General features: G+C 36.9%; 1 protein-coding gene across 1 annotated transcript in view; it reads left to right on the top strand.

The window, feature by feature from the left end:
• Positions 1–21,608, top strand: part of CCDC7 (coiled-coil domain containing 7) — a 149,209-nt gene that overhangs the window by 70,550 nt on the left and 57,051 nt on the right. The window contains exons 4-7 of the mRNA XM_064368481.1: positions 1,440–1,441; positions 2,096–2,179; positions 8,403–8,423; positions 8,741–8,773. Coding sequence (XP_064224551.1) covers positions 1,440–1,441; positions 2,096–2,179; positions 8,403–8,423; positions 8,741–8,773 — 140 coding nt within the window. The remainder of the gene's footprint in view (positions 1–1,439; positions 1,442–2,095; positions 2,180–8,402; positions 8,424–8,740; positions 8,774–21,608) is intronic.

Here is a 21,608-nt window from a genome sequence, read left to right as displayed (position 1 = left end):
ACACATAGAACAACGTGGATGAATCTCAAAAACATTAGGATGTGGGGAAGCTAAATAAGGCTACATACTGTATAATTCTGTTTATATGAAATTCTGGGAAAGGGAAAACTGTAGTAAAGGACAAGTGGTTGTCTTGAGCTAAGGTAGGAGAGAATTGGCTGCAAAAGAGTTCAGTGAAGCATTTTGGAATAATGGAAATGTATATTTTTATTGTGGTGATGATTACCCAACTATTAAAAGGATTGTGTAACCACAATCCTTATACTGCATGACCTTGTGGTTCTTATGTTTTGTGGCCCTGCCAGGATTGAATCAAAATGTGAGCCAAAACTAAAATCTAAAATTGAAATCTAATAAAGATGACAACAATAGAAACTGGGGATGACTAGAGGTAGGAGGGAGACTGGGTAAGGGTTAAAAAACTAGCCATTGGGTACCACGCTCAATACTTGGGTGACAGGATCATTGGTACCCCAAACCCAGCATCATGCAATATATCCAGGTAACAAACCTGCACATGTACCAGCTAAATCTAAAACAAAAGTTGAAAAAAAAACCAAAAAATAAAATAAAATGAAATGGAAGTTCATATTCTTCCTGTAGTCCTTACCATAACTTTTTCATAATTTGTATTTCAGTTATCCTAATCTCTGGCCACCACCTCCTGTCTTTCCCACTCAGTCTGTCCAATATTCTGACTCTAAAAATCCTTTGATTTCACAGGGAACCATAATCCATTGGTCCTGCTACCTTTTTAGTGTCCCAAGTCTTCCTGTGCCCTTACTCGCCCGGCTTAAATAGCATGGTCCACTATTACTATCAGTCCCTTTCATATGTACTTAACTGTCTTGCCCAGTTTTATTTTATTGGTCTTATTTGGTTAAATTATAAACCTGGTCAAATAAATCTCTATCTTCTCTATATTTCTCTATCTTCTCTATATTTCTGGCACCTAAATGTGGGTGAAAGAAGATCCCCAAGTGGGCTAATGGTTTCTCTTTATATTTGTGATTAGTAACACTAATCTCTTTATTTTCCTACTCTGCTGGATGATTATTTTAGTTTTTTCTCTATCTCCTATAAGATAATAGGTCTTTACTGTGACAAAAAAAGTATGTGAGCCTCTCAGTATATTTATTTACTTATTTATTTAATTTTTTTTTTGAGACAGACTCTCACTCTGTCACCTAGGCTGGAGTGCAGTGGTGCAATCTTGGCTCACTGCAACTGCTGCCTCCTGGATTCAAGCTACTTTTGTGCCTCAGCCACCCGAGTAACTGGAATTACCAGCATGTGCCACCATGCCCAGCTATTTTTTTTTTTTTTTTTTTTGGTATTTTTAGTAGAGATGGGGTTTTGCCATGTTGGCCTGGCTGGTCTTGATCTCCTGACCTCAAATGTTCCACCTGCCTCAGCCTCCCAAAGTGCTGGGATTACAGGCGTAAGCCCCTGAGCCCAGCTCAGTATCTTTAAATGTAATCCTCAGGGAACATATTCTTCATGGAGAACCACTCTATGAAAATCCTAACTGTATATAAGCCTGTAATATTTGTTTATCATAAGTCAGTTCTCTGATTTATAAATCACTGCTTTACTAGAAGGGATTTGATCATTATGACATTTAAGTTGTAACTATTTTTTTCGTCAAAGTTTTGTATTGACCATTAGGTGAAAGCAAAAGACTGCAGTTCATGGCAAGTATACAGTCAGATGTCATAGCTAGGAGTCTTTTTCTAATGTCAAGAGATTTTTTTTTGGGGTAGTGATTATCTTTTATTAGGCCACCCAAAAATTTCAGGACCGTAAGGCTGGGATGCTAAATTTTCTAGAACTGTGTAGAGAGGAAAGAGAGGAGAGACATAGCTGGATATATGTCATTGATGGGTCACTTCTCAGTGGGTATTTTCTTCTATGTTTTCTCTCTGGAATAATTTGCTAGTATGGCATTTGAAGCATGGCTTCTTGCCTTGTGTGTTTGAAGGGACATAAATTACACAAGATTAAAATATTTTCAAAAAGCATACTAGAAAAATATAGACATGCATATGGATTCTGAAGTAAAAGTAACTTTATATTTTATTATTCTTTTCAAAAGGCTGGGGATGATATGAATTCATTCTTGACGTATTGTTCACAATTTGCAGCTCAGCTAGAAGAAACACTTAAGGAAGAACAAAATGTATGTATTTTGTATATACTGTCAAGTATAAAATATCAAACCTGTACTGGTTGTTGAAAATTGAATCTGCTATCCAGTTAGCCAACATTAACCTAGATTCAGTGTCTTAAAGAGTTATAAATAGCATTGGAAAGCATTATTTATTTATTTTGTATTCTTTTTGTAATCATCATCAAGGGTTTTTACTATGCCCAAATGCAAAGATTATGCCACTGAACCACCACAAATAAGACATGAAATTTTAATTAATTATTCAATAGTTGTGTGAATTTTAATGAATCTGCCATATTTCCTCACTAAGAGTTTGTAAGTAGTTACAATACAGTTAATAAATATTAAGATTGTGGCAATCAGCATCAAAGAGAGAATGATTGGCCATTACAGAGAATGACCACACAATCATAGTTTAATATCATAACCCTTATCAATTAGCTGTGAGTGAAAGGTAAGAATACAATGGAATTGTTGAAATTGTCTTTTTTTTATGTAATAGAATACACTTAATTTCTTTCTTTTTTTGGCAATAGGTATTTAAATTGACATGTAATTATACATATTTGTGGGGCACATAGTGATATTTTGATACATACAATGTCTAGTGGTCAGATCAGAGTAATTAGCATATTCATCACCTCAAACACTTACCATTTCTTTGTGATGGGAACATTCAAAATCCTCTCTTCTAGCTATTTGAATATATATAATAAACTCTTGTTAGCTGTGGTTACCCTATAGTACTGTAGAACACTTTAACTTATTCCTCCTATCTAGCTGTAATATTTTATCCTTTAACTAGCCTCTCCCTATTCTCCCTCACCCCTATCCTTTCCAACCTCTAGTAATCATGATTCTACTCCCTGCTTCTATGAGATGAGCTTGCTTTAGCTTTTGCATATGGGTGAGAACATGCAATATTTATCTTTCTATTCCTGACTTATTTCTCTTAATATAATATCCTATAGGCCCATCCATGTTGCTGTGAATGACAGGATTTAATTCTTTTTTGGAATTAAGAGTCGAATCTGGCTGGGCGCGGTGGCTCACACCTGTAATCCCAGCACTTTGGGAGGCCGAGACAGGTGGATCACAAGGTCAGGAGTTCAAGACCAGCCTGGCCAACATGGTGAAACCCCATCTCTACTAAACGTACTAAAATAATTAGCTGGGCGTGGTGGCATGTGCCTGTAATCTCAGCTAATTGGGAGGCTGAGGCAGGAGAATTGCTTGAACTTGGGAGGTGGAGGATGCAGTGAACTGAGATCATGCCATTGCACTCCAACCTGGGTGGCAGGGTGAGACTCCATCTCAAAAAAAAGAAAAGAGTGAAATCTTGTTTGGAACTGAAAGTGGCTGAATGGTAGTCCATTCTCCCTATGTGCCCCATTTTCTTTATTCGTCTATTAGTAGACATTTAGGTTGATTCTATATCTTGGCTATTGCAGTTTAGTACTGCAATAAACATGGAAGTACAGATGTCTCTTCAGTATATTGATTTCCATTTCTGTGGATATATACCCAGTAGTGAAATTGCTGGATTATATGGTAGTTCTATTTGTAGTTTTTTGAGGAAACTCCATGCTGTTTTTCATTATGGTTTTACTAGTTTACATTTCCACCATAAGTATATATGAGTTCCCTTTTCTCTGCATCGTTGTCGGAATTTATTATTTTTTGTCTTTTTGATAATAGCCATTTTAACTGAGGTGAGATGATATCTCATTGTGGTTTTGATTTACATTTCCCTGATGACTAGTGATGAGGATTTTTTTTTTTTCATATACTTCCTGGCCATTTGTATATCTTTCTTTTGAGAAATATTCAAGCCATTTCCCTATTTTAAAATCAGATTTTTTTTTGCCATTGAGTTGTTTGAGTTCCTTGTATATTTTGAATATTAATCACTTGTTAGATGATTTTTTTTTACAAATATCTTTTCCCATTCTGCAGATTGTCTTTTCACTCTGTTGATTGTTTCCTTTGCTGTGCGCAAGATTTTTGGTTTGATATAATACCACTTGTCTGTTTTTGCTTGTGTTGCCTATGCTTTTGAGGTCTTATCCATAAAATACTTTTTCAGACCAATGTCCTGAAACGTTTCCTCTATGTTTCCTTCCAGTAGTTTCATAGTTTTGGGTTTTATATTTATGTCTTTAAGCCATTTTTGAGTTGATTTTGTATATGGTAAGATATTGGGGTCTAGTTTCATTTTTCTGCCAATGGATATCCAGTTTTCTCAGCACCATTTATTGAAGAGACTGTCCTTTTGCCAATGTTCTCAGTGCTTTTGTTAAAAATTTGTTGGCTATAAATAAGTGGATTTATTTTGGGGTTCTCCATTGAGTTCCATTGATCTGTGTGTCTGTTTTTGTGCCAGTACCATGCTGTTGTGGCTACTATAGCTTTGGAGGGGCGGGGAGAGAGAGAGAGAGAGAGAGAGGGGGAGAGGGGGGAGGGGGAGGGGGAGGGGGAAGGAGAGGGGGGAGGGGAAGGGGGAGGGAGAACACGTGCATGCACGAGCACTTTTTTTAAGAGACAAGGTCTCACTTTGTTGCCCAGACTGGAGTGCAGTGGTGCAATCATAGCTCATGGCAGCCTTAAACTCCTAGGCGTGAGAGATCCTCTTGCCTCAGCTTCCCAAGCTGCTGGGATTACAGGGATGAGCCACCATGCCTGGCTAACTTTGTGATATATTTTGAAGTCAGATAGTGTGATGCTTCCAGCTTTCTTCTTTTGCTCAGGATTGCTTTGTCTACTCAGGGTTTTTTGTGGTTCCACATGAATTTTTGGGATTTGTTTTCTGTAAAGAATGTCATGGTATTAATAATTAATATTATTAAAATGACCATACTACTCAAAGCTATATGCAGATTCAGTGAAATCCCTGTCAAAATGATACTGGGCTTAAGCCTAGTATCAGCATTAGTTCTTCTAATACATGGACATAGGATGTCTTTTATTTTTTTTGTGTCTTCTTTAATTTCTTTCATCTGTATTTTATAGTTTTCATTGTAGAGACTTTTCACCTCCTTACCTCCTTGGTTAAATTTATTTCTAGGTATCTTGTATATTATTTTGTATCTATTGTAAATGAAATTACTCTCTTGATTCCTTTTTTCAGCTAGTTTTTTATTGGTATATAAACATGCTACTGATTTTTATATGTTAATTTTGTATTTTGCAGCTTTTCTGAATTTATTCATTAGTTCTAAGAAGTTTTCAGGTGGATTCTTCTATGTATATGCTTTTTCTATGTATATGATTATGTTGTCTGCAAACAGGGACACTTTTCAGGCCCTCCACTTAGTTGCTTTTCTGGGAGAGTTCTGGGTTAGGTGAAACAATGGCAAAAGTGGGAACCTCTAGAAAGCTCAAAACAGTACACAATTTTTTGGGAATATGTCTGCTATGCTCTCTCCAAAACCACTCAAAATGAGGGTTGCTGGTTTTAAGACTGCTACTATGCTGGAGGAGGGGGTGAGGCAAGACCGAGTTAAAGTACCATGCAGTTCTCCTGTGGTGTTCAAGCCACATTTTCTTGATGTGGCGTTACTTGGTTGCTTTAAATCTTTAACTGTTTTCAGAGTTCTAACAAAATTGGAGTGTAGGCCCTTGGACTTTCCTACTACACATTTTTTTTATACCTTCAAATACCCTAATGGTTTTTTTCCTTGGTGCAAATTTACAACCGACTTTGAATTATATGTATATATTTCAGTAGACCAAGAATAACCAAGTGAGTCCTGAAGAAAATATCAAATGACCTACCCTAACAGATACAAGATTCATTATGCAGCTATATCAATTATCATTATTTGCTTTTGGTGCAAGCCTGGATGAACTGATGAAATTGAACAAAGTCTCAGATGTAGACCTTTTTATATATGGAAAATTTTGTTGATGACAGAGTCAGCAGTATAATAAATGGCTTTGGGGCAACTGGTTATTTGTAAGGAAAAAAACTGAATTGATGTATGATCAAATATGATACTGATACTGATATCAGCATATGACTTGGAGCAAGAAACAATCACAAAACAAATACAAATCATAAAAGGCAAGATTGATAAATTCACGTATATTAAATTTATAACCTTTATTATATAAAGAATTCATAAAGAGAGGGGCAAGATAAATTTCAAATGGGGGAAAAATTTGGATCGTGTCTAACTAACATATATGTGTATTTAATCACATAAAGTATTGATTATCTAGAGTATATAGATAATGTCTACTAATCAATAAGTAAAAGATTAAACAAATCATTATAATAAAAAGGCATTTCACAGTGGATCAGTTTTTATTTTTCACTCATTTTTATCAACAATGATTTAGATTTAGCAGTATCAGTAATTCATGATGTGGGTTTCCTCAGTACTTGAGAAAGTCACTGTTCTCCTAGTTTATAGTGGTTTAAATTATTGTAGAACTGTGGCTACAGCGAGTGGTTGAATTGATATGTGCTAACGTTTCCCATCAGGTTACAATGCAGAAAGGGAAGTTTTAAGAACCTTGGAATCTCTCTAGACAGTAAGAATGAGTTATTCCTAGGTATAATATGCCTTATTGGACATTATTTTCTAAACACTTATGTAGCTGAAACTATTTTTCTTTTGTCACAGACATTAATTTGCTTTGGTATATTTTCTGAAGGGTCTTAGCCCTTTTTGCTTAGATTTATGCTTTCTTATTATTAGCTTAGTGATTCTCAGACTTTATCATGCAAAGCAATCACCTGCAGGTCTAGTTAAAACACAAATTGTTAGTCCCACATCTAGAATTTCTGATTTAGTAGGGTAGGGTAGGCCTGAGAATTTTTAATACTAATAAACATGCTTGTAGGTGGTGCTGATGCTGTTGCTATGGTACCTTACTTTCTGAACCACAGATCTAGAGTTAGTGTTGTGGAAGATAAATTTTAGACTAGTTTAATTTTTGTTCAATTTTATGTTACTCCCTGAATGCATATAGTAACATTTTACTTTAATAATGTAATTGAAAACTTTTACTCAATTAGATAGGGTGAGGTTTTTGTTAATCATTTTAACATTAGATATTAAGTGGTAAATATTGATATTTTGAACTGTGTATGGATGCTCCTCAATTTATGAGGGAGTTACATACTGATAAACCCATCATAAGTTGAATTTATTATATGGTGAAAATGCATTTAATACACTTGACCTGCCAAATATCATAACTCAGCCTACCCTACCTTAAATGTTGAGAACACTGGACATTAGCCTGCAGTTGGGCAAAATCATCTAACACAAAGCCTATTTTATAAGGAAGTGTTGAATATCTCATAAAATTTATTGAATACTGTACTAAAACTGAAAAACAGAATAATTATATGTGTATGTGAAGTTCAGTTTCTGTTGGTTTTTTATTCTGTTGGTTTATTTATTCAGTTTCTCTTATAATCTCATAAACAAGTACTTTGCATTTTCCATTAAAAATGTTAAATAGTATTCTAATATTTTATATCTTGATTTTATAGCCTATTTAGCAGGAACAGAGTTGCATTGAGAAAATAGTGTTGGGAAAGTGATGCTTTTTGTTATTGTACTTGGTGCCATATGAAGAGAAATATAATACTTTTTCGAGGAATTAAAATTTTATTCCTTACCTATATTAAGAAAATATAGGAAATAAATTTGGGAATTGTTTGGGGGGTCTCCTAATATAGATGTATTAGGGCCAGGTATGATGGCTTGTTCCTGTATTCCCGGTGCTTTGGGAGGCTGAGATGGAAGGATCGCTTGTGGCCAGGAGTTTGAGACCAGCCTGGGCAACATGGCCAAACTCTGTCTCTATTAAATACAAAATTAAAAATTAGCCAGGCATGATGGTATGCCCCTGTAGTCCTAGCTACTCAGGAGTCTGAGGCAAGAGGATCACTTGAGCCCAGGAGTTCAACGTTACAGTGCGCCACTGCACTCAAGCCTGGGTGACAGTGAGATTCTGTCTCTCTTTCCCTCTTTCTTCCTTTTTATATATAAAAAGAATTATTTAAAAAGTCTAGAACGAAGTTGTCTATGCAAGGTGAACTAAAAGCACTGTCTGTAAATAAAAAATTATAATTTTCAATTAGAGACATAAAGTTATATTTTAATACTTAGTATATTTTTGTGATTGAAAATTGCAAAAGACTGAACTAAATATTGTATCATACATTGTGAAGCATTCTAATCTTAAATATGTTAATTGAAACTTTATTTTTCAGATTTTGGAATCTCTTTTTAAGGTATGTTTAATATATTACAGCTTAAATCTACTAAAACTGAACACAGAAATACATGCCAATGAGGTTTCTAAATTTTAAGGGAGTAGAAGGAATTTCATACTTGCTTCTCTATATATTTAAGAATTTTATGTTCATTTGTGTAGTGAATTCGCCTCATTCTGAATCCCAAGTGATATTTGGGTCAGGGCTGATATTTGATAGATGAAGATTCACAGACACAGACACAGACACACATTTATATACATATTTATTTCATTGTTGCAATTTAAATTGTCACTAACTATTTCCTTTTTTGTCCCTCTTTTGTTTTCTTAAAGTGGTTTCAGTTGCAGGTCAATCAGATGGAAGAAGTAAGTCTAATGTTTTAAAATTGTTAATTAAATTAATCTTTTAAACTCATTTGAAAACCAATTTAGATTATATATATGTATAAGTCATTTTTGAATAACTATTGTTTATAAAGTAATCTTTTCATTTGTGTAGACAAGGAATAAGAGGATGGGGTAAAATATTTCTCAGTGACTTACACCCTATGTCCCTGCATATATCTAGTATACTCCAAGTTTGACTGACACATTCATTTTCCTAAAATTAAATAATGGAAACTAAGTTATTATTTTTTCCAATTTACATAAAAGAGTGATGAGAGAATCTTTCACTTAAAAATTTCTACCATATTTAAAAAATCATTCTAAATGATTTATGTGTAGACATAAAATTATGTATCAATTTTCTATACATGAAATATGTTATTTTAATGATGTTCTTTTATACTTTTGATTTTCAGGTACTTTGCCATTAGTTTGAGAACTACTGGTCTCTGTCCTTAGGGGTTATTAATTCTACTTTGGAAAATACTTTATATATGCTATTAGTATAGTAGAATTATTTCCAGGGTAGCTTTACTGATTTACAGAGTTATTTTAGTTCTCATTTGGTCACACTTATGGTTCAGTCCAATTAAACACTCTTGAAGCCCAGGTTCTTCAAAGAAAAGAGGCCAGTTTATTTGGGGGTATAAAATGAAAGGATAAATATAGATAGAACCTTAAATGCATGAACTGTAACTATATCCTAGCATCTTCTCATTATTTTATCTCTGATCCCAGAATAGAAGATTTTCATGGTCTATATGCTCTTTGCTTTAGGATACATTTGACTGACATTGGAAAAGTGTTAATCATTCTTTGATTATGGCATAGTGGTCATTATCCTTCCAGAGAAGTAGGGTTAGAGTGAAGTCTACTATTCCTCTATCCTCTTTTAAAATGTATTCTTCTTTGCAACTTTGGAAATTCATCTAGTCCTCTTCTTTTCATCCATCAACCTCTTTTTATAGTTTTATTTATGTATTTTTATTATTTTACTTTTTGAGATGGAGTTTTGCTCTTTTTGCCCAGACTGGAATGCAATGGCACAATCTCAGCTCACTGCAATCTCCACCTCCCGGGTTCAAGTGATTCTTCTGCCTCAGCCTCCTGAGTAGCTGGGACCACAGGTACATGCCACCATGCCTGGTTAATTTTTTTTGTATTTTTAGTGGAGATGGGGTTTCACTATATTGGCCAGGCTGGTCTTGAACTCCTGACTTTGTGATATGCCCACCTCAGCCTCCCAAAGTGCTGGGACTACAATTCATCTTGTCATCTTCTTTTCATCCATCAACCTTTTTTTTATTGTTTTATTAATGGGTTTACTTTTACTCTTCTTCTTATACTCATTCCTGTCAATGCACATGACCTACCTAAACCCTGGCCTCTCAGTTTCTTGACTTCCTCATCTGCAAAGATCTCTTGGCCTCCACTTCCAGTCACACTCTGGACCTTGTCATTAACCAAATTACTTTATTATAAAAATCACTAATTTAGGCAACTTATTCTTGAACTTTAAATTTCTGTTTTTCCAATTATTACTTTAAATACTGCTCTGGCCACTCTTTGTCTTCATCAAGACCTCCAGTTCATTTATTCCTCTACCATCTTGCAGTCTTTTTAATTAATCTTTCTCAGCTTAGAGACTGCAATTTGCCACAAGTGAATTTCTTAACTTCCTAATCTTCCTTACTTCTTTGTCTTTTCATTGCACTTCTCTAACAAAACCTAACCTTGGGCCTATATCTTAGCTATGAAACACTGCTGGAGAAAATGACATAATAAGTCAGACATAAGTACTCCAAATACTGCTTGGCAAATCTATTACACTTCTGAAATGAATTTCAACCCTTCCCTGCTAACATCTCAAACCTACTTCCTCTGTCCCATTTAATCTTCACTCTCAACCAAATACTTGGAATGCTATAAATACAAGCCATTGGTTGAAACTCCTGGACTCAAGCAATCCCCTCGCCTCTGCCTCCCAAAGTGCTGGGATGACAGGCATGAGCCACTGTGCCCCGCCATGCCTTCTCAAAAACTTTGATTAATCAGTTATTCTCTCTTGTATTATTCAATTTCTCTCATTCAGTTGTATCCTTCCTTTCAGTTTTAAAATATGCTCTTCTATCTCTCATTTGATCCACATTCTTTTCTAGTTAAAGGCCTATTTCCATGCCCTTCATTAGCCTGTTTTTTACAAAAATATTTTGTATGCAAATTTACTCATATTAGGGAAGCAGTCATTAGATGATTATCAGGGTGTAAAGACAAAACAGATTTATAAGTGAGCGGAAAAAAAATCAGAGTAGACAGTCTTTGAACAATGAAACTAGTTGGCTCTTTTTTTTTTTTTTTTTAAGTATTCTATGAATAAACTGGCACCTAGTGAAGAGATTAATCTGGGCACTCTTTCCTTAAGAGACAACCAAGGGTATTAAGTAAAACAATTAGAGTTGTTCATGAATTTCCTATAAAAACCCTTAAGAGTTTAACTATGGAGCATGTGTCACACTTTCAGAGCCACATTTTTTTGTATATAAATTTACTGTACACTATGTTCTTACTTTCCAAGCATTTCTCAACCTATCCAGACAATTCTGTCTCCCTAACAAGTAAAACATTCTCTCCATATGGTTCCCAGTAAGTTGTATGTTGTTAAATTCAACAGACGTTTTTTTTTTTTGCTTCAGCTGTAGTTAATATTATTGATCATGCCCTTATTTTTGAAACATTATTCCTTTGGCTTCTGTGAATTACATTTTCCTGGCTATTGTTTAACTTCTTTGTCTGTCTCCTTTTTAGAGTCCCCTCCTTAACCCAAGCAGTAAATGTTGGAATACCTCAAAGTTTTATCCTATGTCTTTTTTCTTTTTCCTCCAAACTTTCTCCCTAAGCAGTCTTGTCCAGTTTTCCCATTCAAGTATTACCTTTATGCATGTAATTCAGAAACATACACCTCTTGCTCAGAATGTTTCCCTGAACTCCAGGCTTTGTATATAATTACTTACAAAACTATTCCACCTCAGATGCAATGCGTCAGAAATAAGAATTTTTTACTCCTAAACTCATATATCTTCTAGTGTTCCCTATCTTAGTGAATGAGTACTATTTATCAAATTAGGTAAACATGAAATGTGGAAACCATTCCTGACAACTCATTTCCATCTATTCCTGATATTTAATTCATCCACAAATCCTCTGGATTTTACTTTCTAAATAACTGTCAGATGTGTCCACTTTTCTCTGTGACTACACCTTATTGTTGGTTATTATCATACCCATTATGCCTGAAATCCCAACCGGCGCATTCATAATCACCAGGAGGAATCCTCACTACACAACTATACTTCTGATCTGGAATTTCAAGTTTTTCCAATGTTTTACCCATAGTTACTTCTCTCAAATATTTTGTTAATTTGGTATTCCAGATACATTTTCTAAAGGTTTGTATTCTCTACTGTCTTTGAAGGAGGGTTTCTCTTTTTTTGTAAACTTTTAAGTTCAGGGATACATGTGCAGGTTTGTTATTTAGGTAAACTCATGGTACAGGTATTTGTTGTACAGATTCTTTCATCACCCATGTATTAAGCCCAGTACCCAATAGTTACCTTTTCTGCTCGTCTCCTTCCTCCCAACCTCCACCCTCAAGTAGATCCCAGTGTCTGTCATTCCCTTCTTTGTGTTCATGAGTTCTCATCATTTAGCTTCCACTTATAAGTGACAGCATGCGGTATTTGATTTTATGTTCCTGTGCTAGCTTGATAAGGATAATGGCCTCCAGCTCCATCCATGTTCCTGCAAAAGACATGATCTCATTCTTCTATATGGCTGCATAGTATTCTATTGTATATATGTACCACAGTTTCTTTATCTGGTCAACCACTGATGGGCATTTAGGTCGATTCTATGTCTTTGCTATTCTGAATAGTGTTGCAGTGAACATACACATGCATGTGTCTTTGTGATAGGATGATTTATTTTCCCTTGGGTATATACCCAGTAATGGGATTGCTGGGTCAAATGGTAGTTTTGTTTTTAGGTATTTGAGGGACCACCACACTGTTTTCCATAACAGTTGAACTAATTTATACTCCCACCAACAGTGTATGTATTTTTTTTCTCCACAACCTTGCCAGCACCTGTTATTTTTTTACTTTTTAACAATAGCCATTCTGACTGGTGTGAGATGGTATCTCATTGTGGTTTGATTTACATTTCTCTAATGATCAGTGATGTTGAAGTTTTCTTCATATGATTGTTGGACACATGTGTGTCTTCTTTGAAAAGTGTCTCTTCACGTCCTTTGTCCACTTTTTAATAGCGTCGTTTGTTTGTGTCTTGTAAATTTGCTTACGTTTCTTATAGATGTTGGATATTAGGACTTAGTCAGATGAATAGTTTGCAAATGTTTTCTCCCAGTCTCTAGGTTGCCTATTTATTCTGTTGATAGTTTCTTTTGCTGCACAGAAGCTCTTAAGTTTAATTAGATACTATTTGTTAATTTTTGCTTTTGTTGCAATTGCTTTTGGCATCTTCATGGAGTCCTTGTCCATCGCTGTGTCCAGAATGGTATTGCCTAGGTTGTCTTCCAGAATTTTTATAGTTTTGGGTTTTACATTTAAGGCTTTTGTTCATCTTGAGTTAATTTTTACATATGGTTGTAAGGAATGAGTCCAGTTTAAATCTTCTGCATTTGGCTAACTGGTTATCCTAGCCTCATTTATTGAACAAGGAGTACTTTCTTCATTGCTTTCTTTTGTCAGATTTGTTGAAGATCAGATAGTTGTATGTATTCAGCCTTATTTCTGGCTTCTCTGTTCTGTTCCATTGCTCTATGTGTCTGGTTTTGTGCCAGTACCATGCTGTTTTGGTTTCTGTAGCCCTGTAGTATAGTTTGAAGTCAGGTAGTGTGATGCCCCCAGATTTGTTTTTTTGTTTTGGATTGCCTTGGCTCTTTGGGCTCTTTTTTAATTCCATATGAATTTTAAAATATATGCATTTTTTCTAGTTCTGTGAAGAATTTCGTTGGTAGTTTGATGGAAATATCACTGGATCTATAAATTGCTTTGGGCAATATGGCCGTTTTAACCTTATTGCTTCTTTCTATCCATGCACATGGAATTTTTTTTATTTGTTTGTGTCATTTCTGATTTCTTTGAGCAGTGTTTTGTAGTTCTCCTTGTAGAGATAGTTTACTCCCTGCTTAGCTGTATTCCTAGGTATTCTTTTTGTGGCAGTTGTGAATGGGATTGCTTTCCTGATTTGGCTCCTGGCTTGACTGTTGTTGACGTATAGGAATGCTAGTAATTTTCCTACATTAACTTTGTATCTTGAGACTTTGCTGAGGCTGTTTATCAGCTGATGGATATTTTGAGCCAAGACTTTGGGGTTTTCTAGATATAGGATCATGTTGTCTATAAATGGAGATAGTTTGACTACCACTCTTCCTATTTGGATGCCCTTTATTTCTTGCTCTTGTCTGATTACTCTTACCAGGACTTCCAATACTATGTTGAATAAGAGTGGTGGGAAAGGGTACCTCAAGAAATGTGTCTTAAAGTATAGTTGATAGAACATGTTTAATTGTCACCCAAGATACCTGTTATAAGTGTACATTATTGAATTAGATTTCTTTTGTGAGTCTGTGAGTTAGGAATCTACTGTTTCAACAGGCAAGGAACAAGGGATTCTTACGCACATTAACATTTGAGATTCTTGTGATAATCTTTTTACTGCTGACAGAATTTATTGTCAGTACATGCTGTTGAAGTTAATGCCAGTGATCATGTTGCATTGTATGTTGTATTAATAGAGATACATGTGGAAATCTAAAAATTAGAGTATATGGTGAGCTGCACCAGAGAAATGTAGGCTGAGCCTGTAGCCTGTACTCTTCAGAGTTGTCCTGCTGGAATCTGTGCCCCATAGGTCTTTCTGATGAAATTGTTTAGCTGATAACCCACTGTCTATTCCATACTCTTTTAGTTCCGTGCCTTCATCTTTTTTCCTAGAAAAGTCTTCTGTTACAATTTAATCTCTATTGGGAATGTAATGTATCAACAGTCTAATCAAGAGACAAAAACCACACAGTAATTTGATTAGGGAAAGTTTAATATAAAGAATTATTATAACAGAGGAATATCTACTAAAGGATATTGATAGATGTTCTACTAAAGGAGTAAAGATAATTCTAATGAATACAGTAGGAGAAGATATAGGGAACAGCTTCCACTCCTAGGATAGACTCAGAATGTGAATATCCCCAATCCTTCTCTCCCAGCAACCCAGAGCTAAGATGCAGAACTTCTGAAGAGGGAGCAGCTTTCATCACTACGTAGCAGAGAAATTTTCTGGGCTGTGAAGCTGGTGGAACTTGAACTCTAATAGGAAGCTGTCCATGAGGGTGGTACACTTAGAAATCTGCCCTCTCTGATGCTAGGAAAAGCCACCTTCCAGAGAGGTGCTGTACTTTCTTCTGGGTAACTGTTAACAAGGGTGATATGTTGGAAAACTTCTCTAAGGGAGGCTCTGTACTGGTGGATTTTGTTAGGAAGTTCTGGGAGAAGCTGCCCATAGGAATCTGTGATGCCAGGGACCTTACCAGGAAGTCATCCATAAGGATGATGTTGTTGAAATTTTCTGCGGGTGAGTACTATAAAATACACACTGCCTGAGGAATAAGCAGAAAGAGACACAGAACTAGGAAGAAAAGCCTCTTGTTCTTCCATTGCCTCTCCAGGAAAGGTTAATATCAGGCCACTTGTCAAGGAAGAAATATTCTATCACAGACAAGACAATAAAGAATAGATTTTTGAGATGAGACTCAGTAAATTGATGACATCATTTTTACTCAATTTATGATTTGTGGCTCCTTATTTGGGATCTTTCATTTGTCTGTAGAGTTTCCATAGATCTCCTGCTTCCCTCCCACTAATTCTGTGTTCCTTTTGATATCTTCCCTACATACACTCAAGCTCATATTTGTAGTTCATTGCCCAGCATTTACTTCCTGCTGTTATATCCTAATCTCATTCCAGTCATTACAAAAATGAAGTCTCTGTTCTTTTTTTTTTTTTTTCAACCTGGTATGCAGCTATTTATTTGGCAAATACATTTTCTTTTTCCTTTTTTTTTTTAATTGCATTTTAGGTTTTGGGGTACATGTGAAAATCATGCAAGGTTGTTGCATAGGTGCATACGTGGCAGTGTGATTTGCTGCTTTCCTCCCCTTCACCTATATCTGGCATTTCTCCCCATGCTATCCCTCCCCAACTCCCCACCCCCTCTCTGTCCCCCTCACTCCCCCCCAACAGACCCCAGTATATAGTGCTCCCCTCCCTTGTCCATGTGTTCTCATTGTTCAACACCCACCTATGAGTGAGAACATGCAGTGTTTGATTTTGTGTTCTTGTGTCAGTTTGCTGAGAATGATGGTTTCCAGGTTCATCCATGTCCCTACAAAGGACGCGAACTCATCATTTTTGATGGCTGCATAATATTCCGTGGTGTATATGTGCCACATTTTTCCTGTCCAGTCTATCATCGATGGGCATTTGGGTTGGTTCCAGGTCTTTGCTATTGTAAACTGTGCTGCAATGAACATTCGTGTGCATGTGTCCTTATAGTAGAACGATTTATAATCCTTTGGATATATACCCAGTAATGGGATTGCTGGGTCAAATGGAATTTCTATTTCTAGGTCCTTGAGGAATCACCACACTGTTTTCCACAATGGTTGAACTAATTTACACTCCCACCAACAGTGTAAAAGTGTTCCTATTTCTCCACATCCTCTCCAGCATCTGTTGTCTCCAGATTTTTTAATGATCGCCATTCTAACTGGCGTGAGATGGTATCTCAATGTAGCTTTGATTTGCATTTCCCTAATGACCAGTGATGATGAGCATTTTTTCATATGCTTGTTGGCCTCATGTATGTGTTCTTTTGTAAAGTACCTGTTCATATCCTTCACCCATTTTTGAATGGGCTTGTTTGTTTTTTTCTTGTAAATCTGTTTTAGCTCATTGTAAATTCTGGATATCAGCCCTTTGTCAGACGGGTAGGCTACAAAAATTTTTTCCCATTCTGTTCATTGCCGATTCACTCTATTGACTGTTTCTTTCGCTGTGCAGAAGCTGTGGAGTTTGATCAGGTCCCATTTGTCTATTTTGGCTTTTGTTGCCAATGCTTTTGGTGCTTTGGTCATAAAGTCGTTGCCTACGCCTATGTCCTGAATGGTTTTGCCTAGGTATTCTTCTAGGGTTTTTATGGTGTTAGGTCTTATGTTTAAGTCTTTAATCCATCTGGAATCAATTTTAGTGTAAGGTGTCAGGAAGGGGTCGAGTTTCTGCTTTCTGTATATGGCTAGCCAGTTTTCCCAACACCACTTATTAAACAGGGAATCCTTTCCCCATTGCTTGTTTTTGTCGGGTTTGTCAAAGATCGGGTGGTTGTAGATATGTTGTGTCGCCTCCAATGCCTCTGTTCTGTTCCATTGGTCTATATCTCTGTTTTGGTACCAGTACCATGCTGTTTTGATTACTGTAGCCTTGTAGTATAGTTTGATGTCCGGTAGCGTGATGCCTCCTGCTTTGTTCTTTTTGCTTAGAATTGACTTGGCTATGTGGGCTCTCTTTTGGTTCCATATGAAGTTTAAGGTGGTTTTTTCCAGTTCTGTGAAGAAGGTCATTGGTAGCTTGATGGGGATAGCGTTGAATCTGTAAATTAGTTTGGGCAGTATGGCCATTTTCACGATATTGATTCTTCCTAACCATGAGCATGGAAGGTTTCTCCATCTGTTTGTGTCCTCTCTTATTTCGTTGAGAAGTGGTTTGTAGTTCTCCTTGAAGAGGTCCTTTACGTTCCTTGTTAGTTGTATTCCTAGGTATTTTATTCTCTTTGTAGCAATTGTGAATGGCAGTTCGTTCTTGATTTGGCTCTCTTTAAGTCTGTTATTGGTGTATAGGAATGCTTGTGATTTTTGCACATTGATTTTGTATCCTGAGACTTTGCTGAAGTTGCTTATCAGTTTCAGGAGATTTTGGGCTGAGATGATGGGGTCTTCTAGATATACAATCATGTCGTCTGCAAATAGAGACAATTTGACTTCCTCCTTTCCTAATTGAATACCCTTTATTTCCTTTTCTTGCCTGATTGCTCTGGCTAGAACTTCCAGTACTATATTGAATAGGAGTGGTGAGAGAGGGCATCCTTGTCTAGTGCCAGATTTCAAAGGGAATGCTTCCAGTTTTTGCCCATTCAGTATGATATTGGCTGTTGGTTTGTCGTAAATAGCTTTTATTATTTTGAGATACGTTCCGTCGATATCTAGTTTATTGAGAGTTTTTAGCATAAAGGGCTGTTGAATTTTGTCGAAGGCCTTCTCTGCATCAATTGAGATAATCATGTGGTTTTTGTCTTTGGTTCTGTTTATGTGGTGAATTACATTTATAAACTTGCGTATATTGAACCATCCTTGCATCCCCAGGATGAATCCTACTTGATCATGGTGGATAAGCTTTTTGATGTACTGTTGCAATCGGCTTGCCAGTATTTTATTGAAGATTTTTGCATCTATGTTCATCATGGATATCGGCCTGTAGTTTTCTTTTCTTGTTGAGTCTCTGCCAGGTTTTGGTATTAGGATGATGTTGGTCTCATAAAATGATTTGGGAAGGATTCCCTCTTTTTGGATTATTTGGAATAGTTTCCGTAGGAATGGTACCAGTTCCTCTTTGTATGTCTGGTAGAATTCGGCTGTGAACCCATCTGGACCTGGGCTTTTTTTGGGTGGTAGGCTCTTAATTGCTGCCTCGACTTCAGCCCTTGTTATTGGTCTATTCAGGGTTTAGACTTCTTCCTGGTTTAGGCTTGGGAGGAGACAACTGTCCAGGAATTTATCCATTTCTTCCAGGTTTTCTAGTTTATGTGCATAGAGTTGCTTGTAATAATCTCTGATGATGGTTTGAATTTCTGTGGAATCTGTGGTGATATCCCCTTTATCATTTTTTATTGCATCTATTTGGTTATTCTCTCTTTTCTTTTTTATTAGTCTGGCTAGCAGTCTATTTTGTTGATCTTTCCAAAAAACCAGCTCCTGGATTTATTGATTTTTTTGTAGGGTTTTTCGTGTCTCTATCTCCTTCAATTCTGCTCTGATCTTAGTTATTTCTTGTCTTCTGCTAGGTTTTGAGTTTTTTTGATCTTGCTCCTCTAGCTCTTTCAATTTTGACGATAGGGTGTCAATTTTAGATCTCTCCTTTCTTCTCATGTGGGCACTTATTGCTATATATTTTCCTCTAGAGACTGCTTTAAATGTGTCCCAGAGATTCTGGTATGTGGTGTCTTCGTTCTCGTTGGTTTCGAAGAACATCTTTATTTCTGCCTTCATTTCAGTGTTTATCCAGTCTACATTCAGGAGAAAGTTGTTCATTTTCCATGAAGCTGTGCGGTTCTGGGTTGCTTTCTGAATTCTGAGTTCTAACTTGATCGCAGTGTGGTCTGAGAGACTGTTTGTTATGGTTTCCGTTCTTTTGCATTTGCTGAGGAGTGATTTACTTCCAATTATGTGGTCAATTTTAGAGTAGGTGTGATGTGGTGCTCAGAAGAATGTATATTCTGTGGATTTGGGCTGGAGAGTTCTGTAAATGTCTATTAGGTTTGCTTGTTCCAGGTCCGAGTTCAAGTCCTGGATATCCTTGTTAATTTTCTGTCTTGTTGATCTGTCTAATATTGACAATGGGGTGTTGAAGTCTCCCACTATTATTGTGTGGGAGTCTAGGTCTCTTTGTAATTCTTTAAGAACTTGCCTTATGTATTTGGGTGCCCCTGTATTAGGTGCATATATATTTAGGATCATTAGCTTTTCTTGTTGCATTGATCCCTTTACCATTATGTAATGTCCTTCTTTGTCTCTTTTGATCTTTGTTGCTTTAAAGTCTATTTTATCAGAGATGAGAATTGCAACTCCTGCTTTTTTTTGCTCTCCGTTTGCTTGGTAAATCTTCCTCCATCCCTTTATTTTGAGTCTTTGTGTATCCTTACATGTGAGGTGGATTTCCTGGATAGAGCACACTGATGGATTTTGGCTTTTTATCCAATTTGCCAGTCTGTGTCTTTTGATTGGGGCATTTAGTCCGTTTACATTTAGGGTTAATATTGTTATGTGTGAATTTGATCCTGTCATTTTGATACTAGCTGGCTGTTTTGCCCATTGGTTGATGCAGATTCTTCATTGTGTTGATGCTCTTTACCATTTCGTGTGTTTTTGGAGTGGCTGGTTCTGGTTGTTCTTTTCTATGTGTAGTGCCTCCTTCAGGAGCTCTTGTAAAGCTGGTCTGGTGGTGATGAAATCTCTGAGTACTTGCTTGTTCACAAAGGATTTTATTTTTCCTTCACTTATGAAGCTTAGTTTGTCTGGATATGAAATTCTGGGTTGAAAGTTCTTTTCTTTAAGGATGTTGAATATCAGCCCCCACTCTCTTCTATCCTGTAGGGTTTCTGCTGAGAGATCTGCTGTGAGTTTGATGGGCTTCCCTTTGTGGGTAACCCGACCTTTCTCTCTGGCTGCCCTTAGTATTTTCTCCTTCATTTCAACCCTGGTGAATCTGATGATTATGTGCCTCGGTGTTGCTCTTCTAGAGGAATATCTTTGTGGTGTTCTCTGTATTTCCTGGACTTGAATATTGGCCTGCCTTGCTAGGTTGGGGAAGTTTTCCTGGATAATATCCTGGAGAGTATTTTCCAGCTTGGATTCATTCTCTTCGTCACATTCAGGTACCCCTATCAAACGTAGATTAGGTCTTTTCACATAGTCCCATATTTCTTGTTGGCTTTGTTCATTCCTTTTTACCCTGTTTTTTCTAATCTTGCCTTCTCGTTTTATTTCGTTGAGTTAATCTTCAACCTCTGATATCCTTTCTTCTGCTTGGTCAATTTGGCTGTTGAGACTTGTGCATGCTTCGCAAAGTTCTCGTGTTGTGTTTTTCAGCTCCATCAATTCACTCATATTCCTCTCTAAGTTGTCCATTCTCGTTAGCATTTCATCAAGTCTTTTTTCAAGGTTCTTAGTTTCTTTGCATTGGGTTAGAACATGTTCTTTTAGCTCATGAAAGTTTCTTATTATCCACTTTCTGAAAGCTGATTGTGTCATTTCATCACATTCATTCTCCATCCAGTGTTGTTCCCTTGCTGGTGGGGAGTTGTGCTCCCTTGTAGGAGGAGAAGTGTTCTGATTTTGGGTGTTTTCATCCTTTTTGCGCTGGTTTCTTCCCATCTTTGTGGATTTATCCACCTATCGACTTTGTAGTTGCTGTCTTTCTGATTTTGGTAATTTTAAGTCTACAGCAGCAGAACTCATAAACCCCCTTTTTCTTCCCTCCCGGTGTTCTATCCCAGGGAGTTAGGGCTTTATGATTTTCCGCTGTCTTGTTGTTGCTTTCCCTGCCCACAAGGTGGCAGCCTAGTCGCACTCAGCCTGCAGAGGCTTCGCTGAGCTGCTGTGGGCTCTGCCCAGCTTCCTTGTGAACTTCCCTGCAGTCCTGTTTATATGGGTGTAGTTAGAACTGCTTCCGCTATGTTGGCCCGCCCCTGTAGTGACAGAGTCTCTGTAGTGGCGGGTTGCCTTGGTTATGGCAAATTGCCCTGGGAACTGCAGGGTGTGTCCTAATGGAGGACGCCCCTCCCCCACAGAGCTGGACCAACCCGGGTTCAGTTGTGTTTCCTGTGGTGCTTTCTTTGCCCAGGAGTCTCCTGGCTTGACTCCCTGTTTCAGCTCCCCTTGCTGGCTTACTGGGGACTCGGTCTCACTCAC

This window comes from Aotus nancymaae, unplaced genomic scaffold (assembly GCF_030222135.1).
Source record: "Aotus nancymaae isolate 86718 unplaced genomic scaffold, 86718_ANA_hifiasm-v0.15.2.pri h1tg000077l, whole genome shotgun sequence".
NCBI classification, from domain to species: Eukaryota; Metazoa; Chordata; class Mammalia; order Primates; family Aotidae; genus Aotus; species Aotus nancymaae.
The sequence above is the reverse complement of the archived record's forward strand: the minus strand, read 5'-3'. Positions and strand labels throughout refer to the sequence as shown.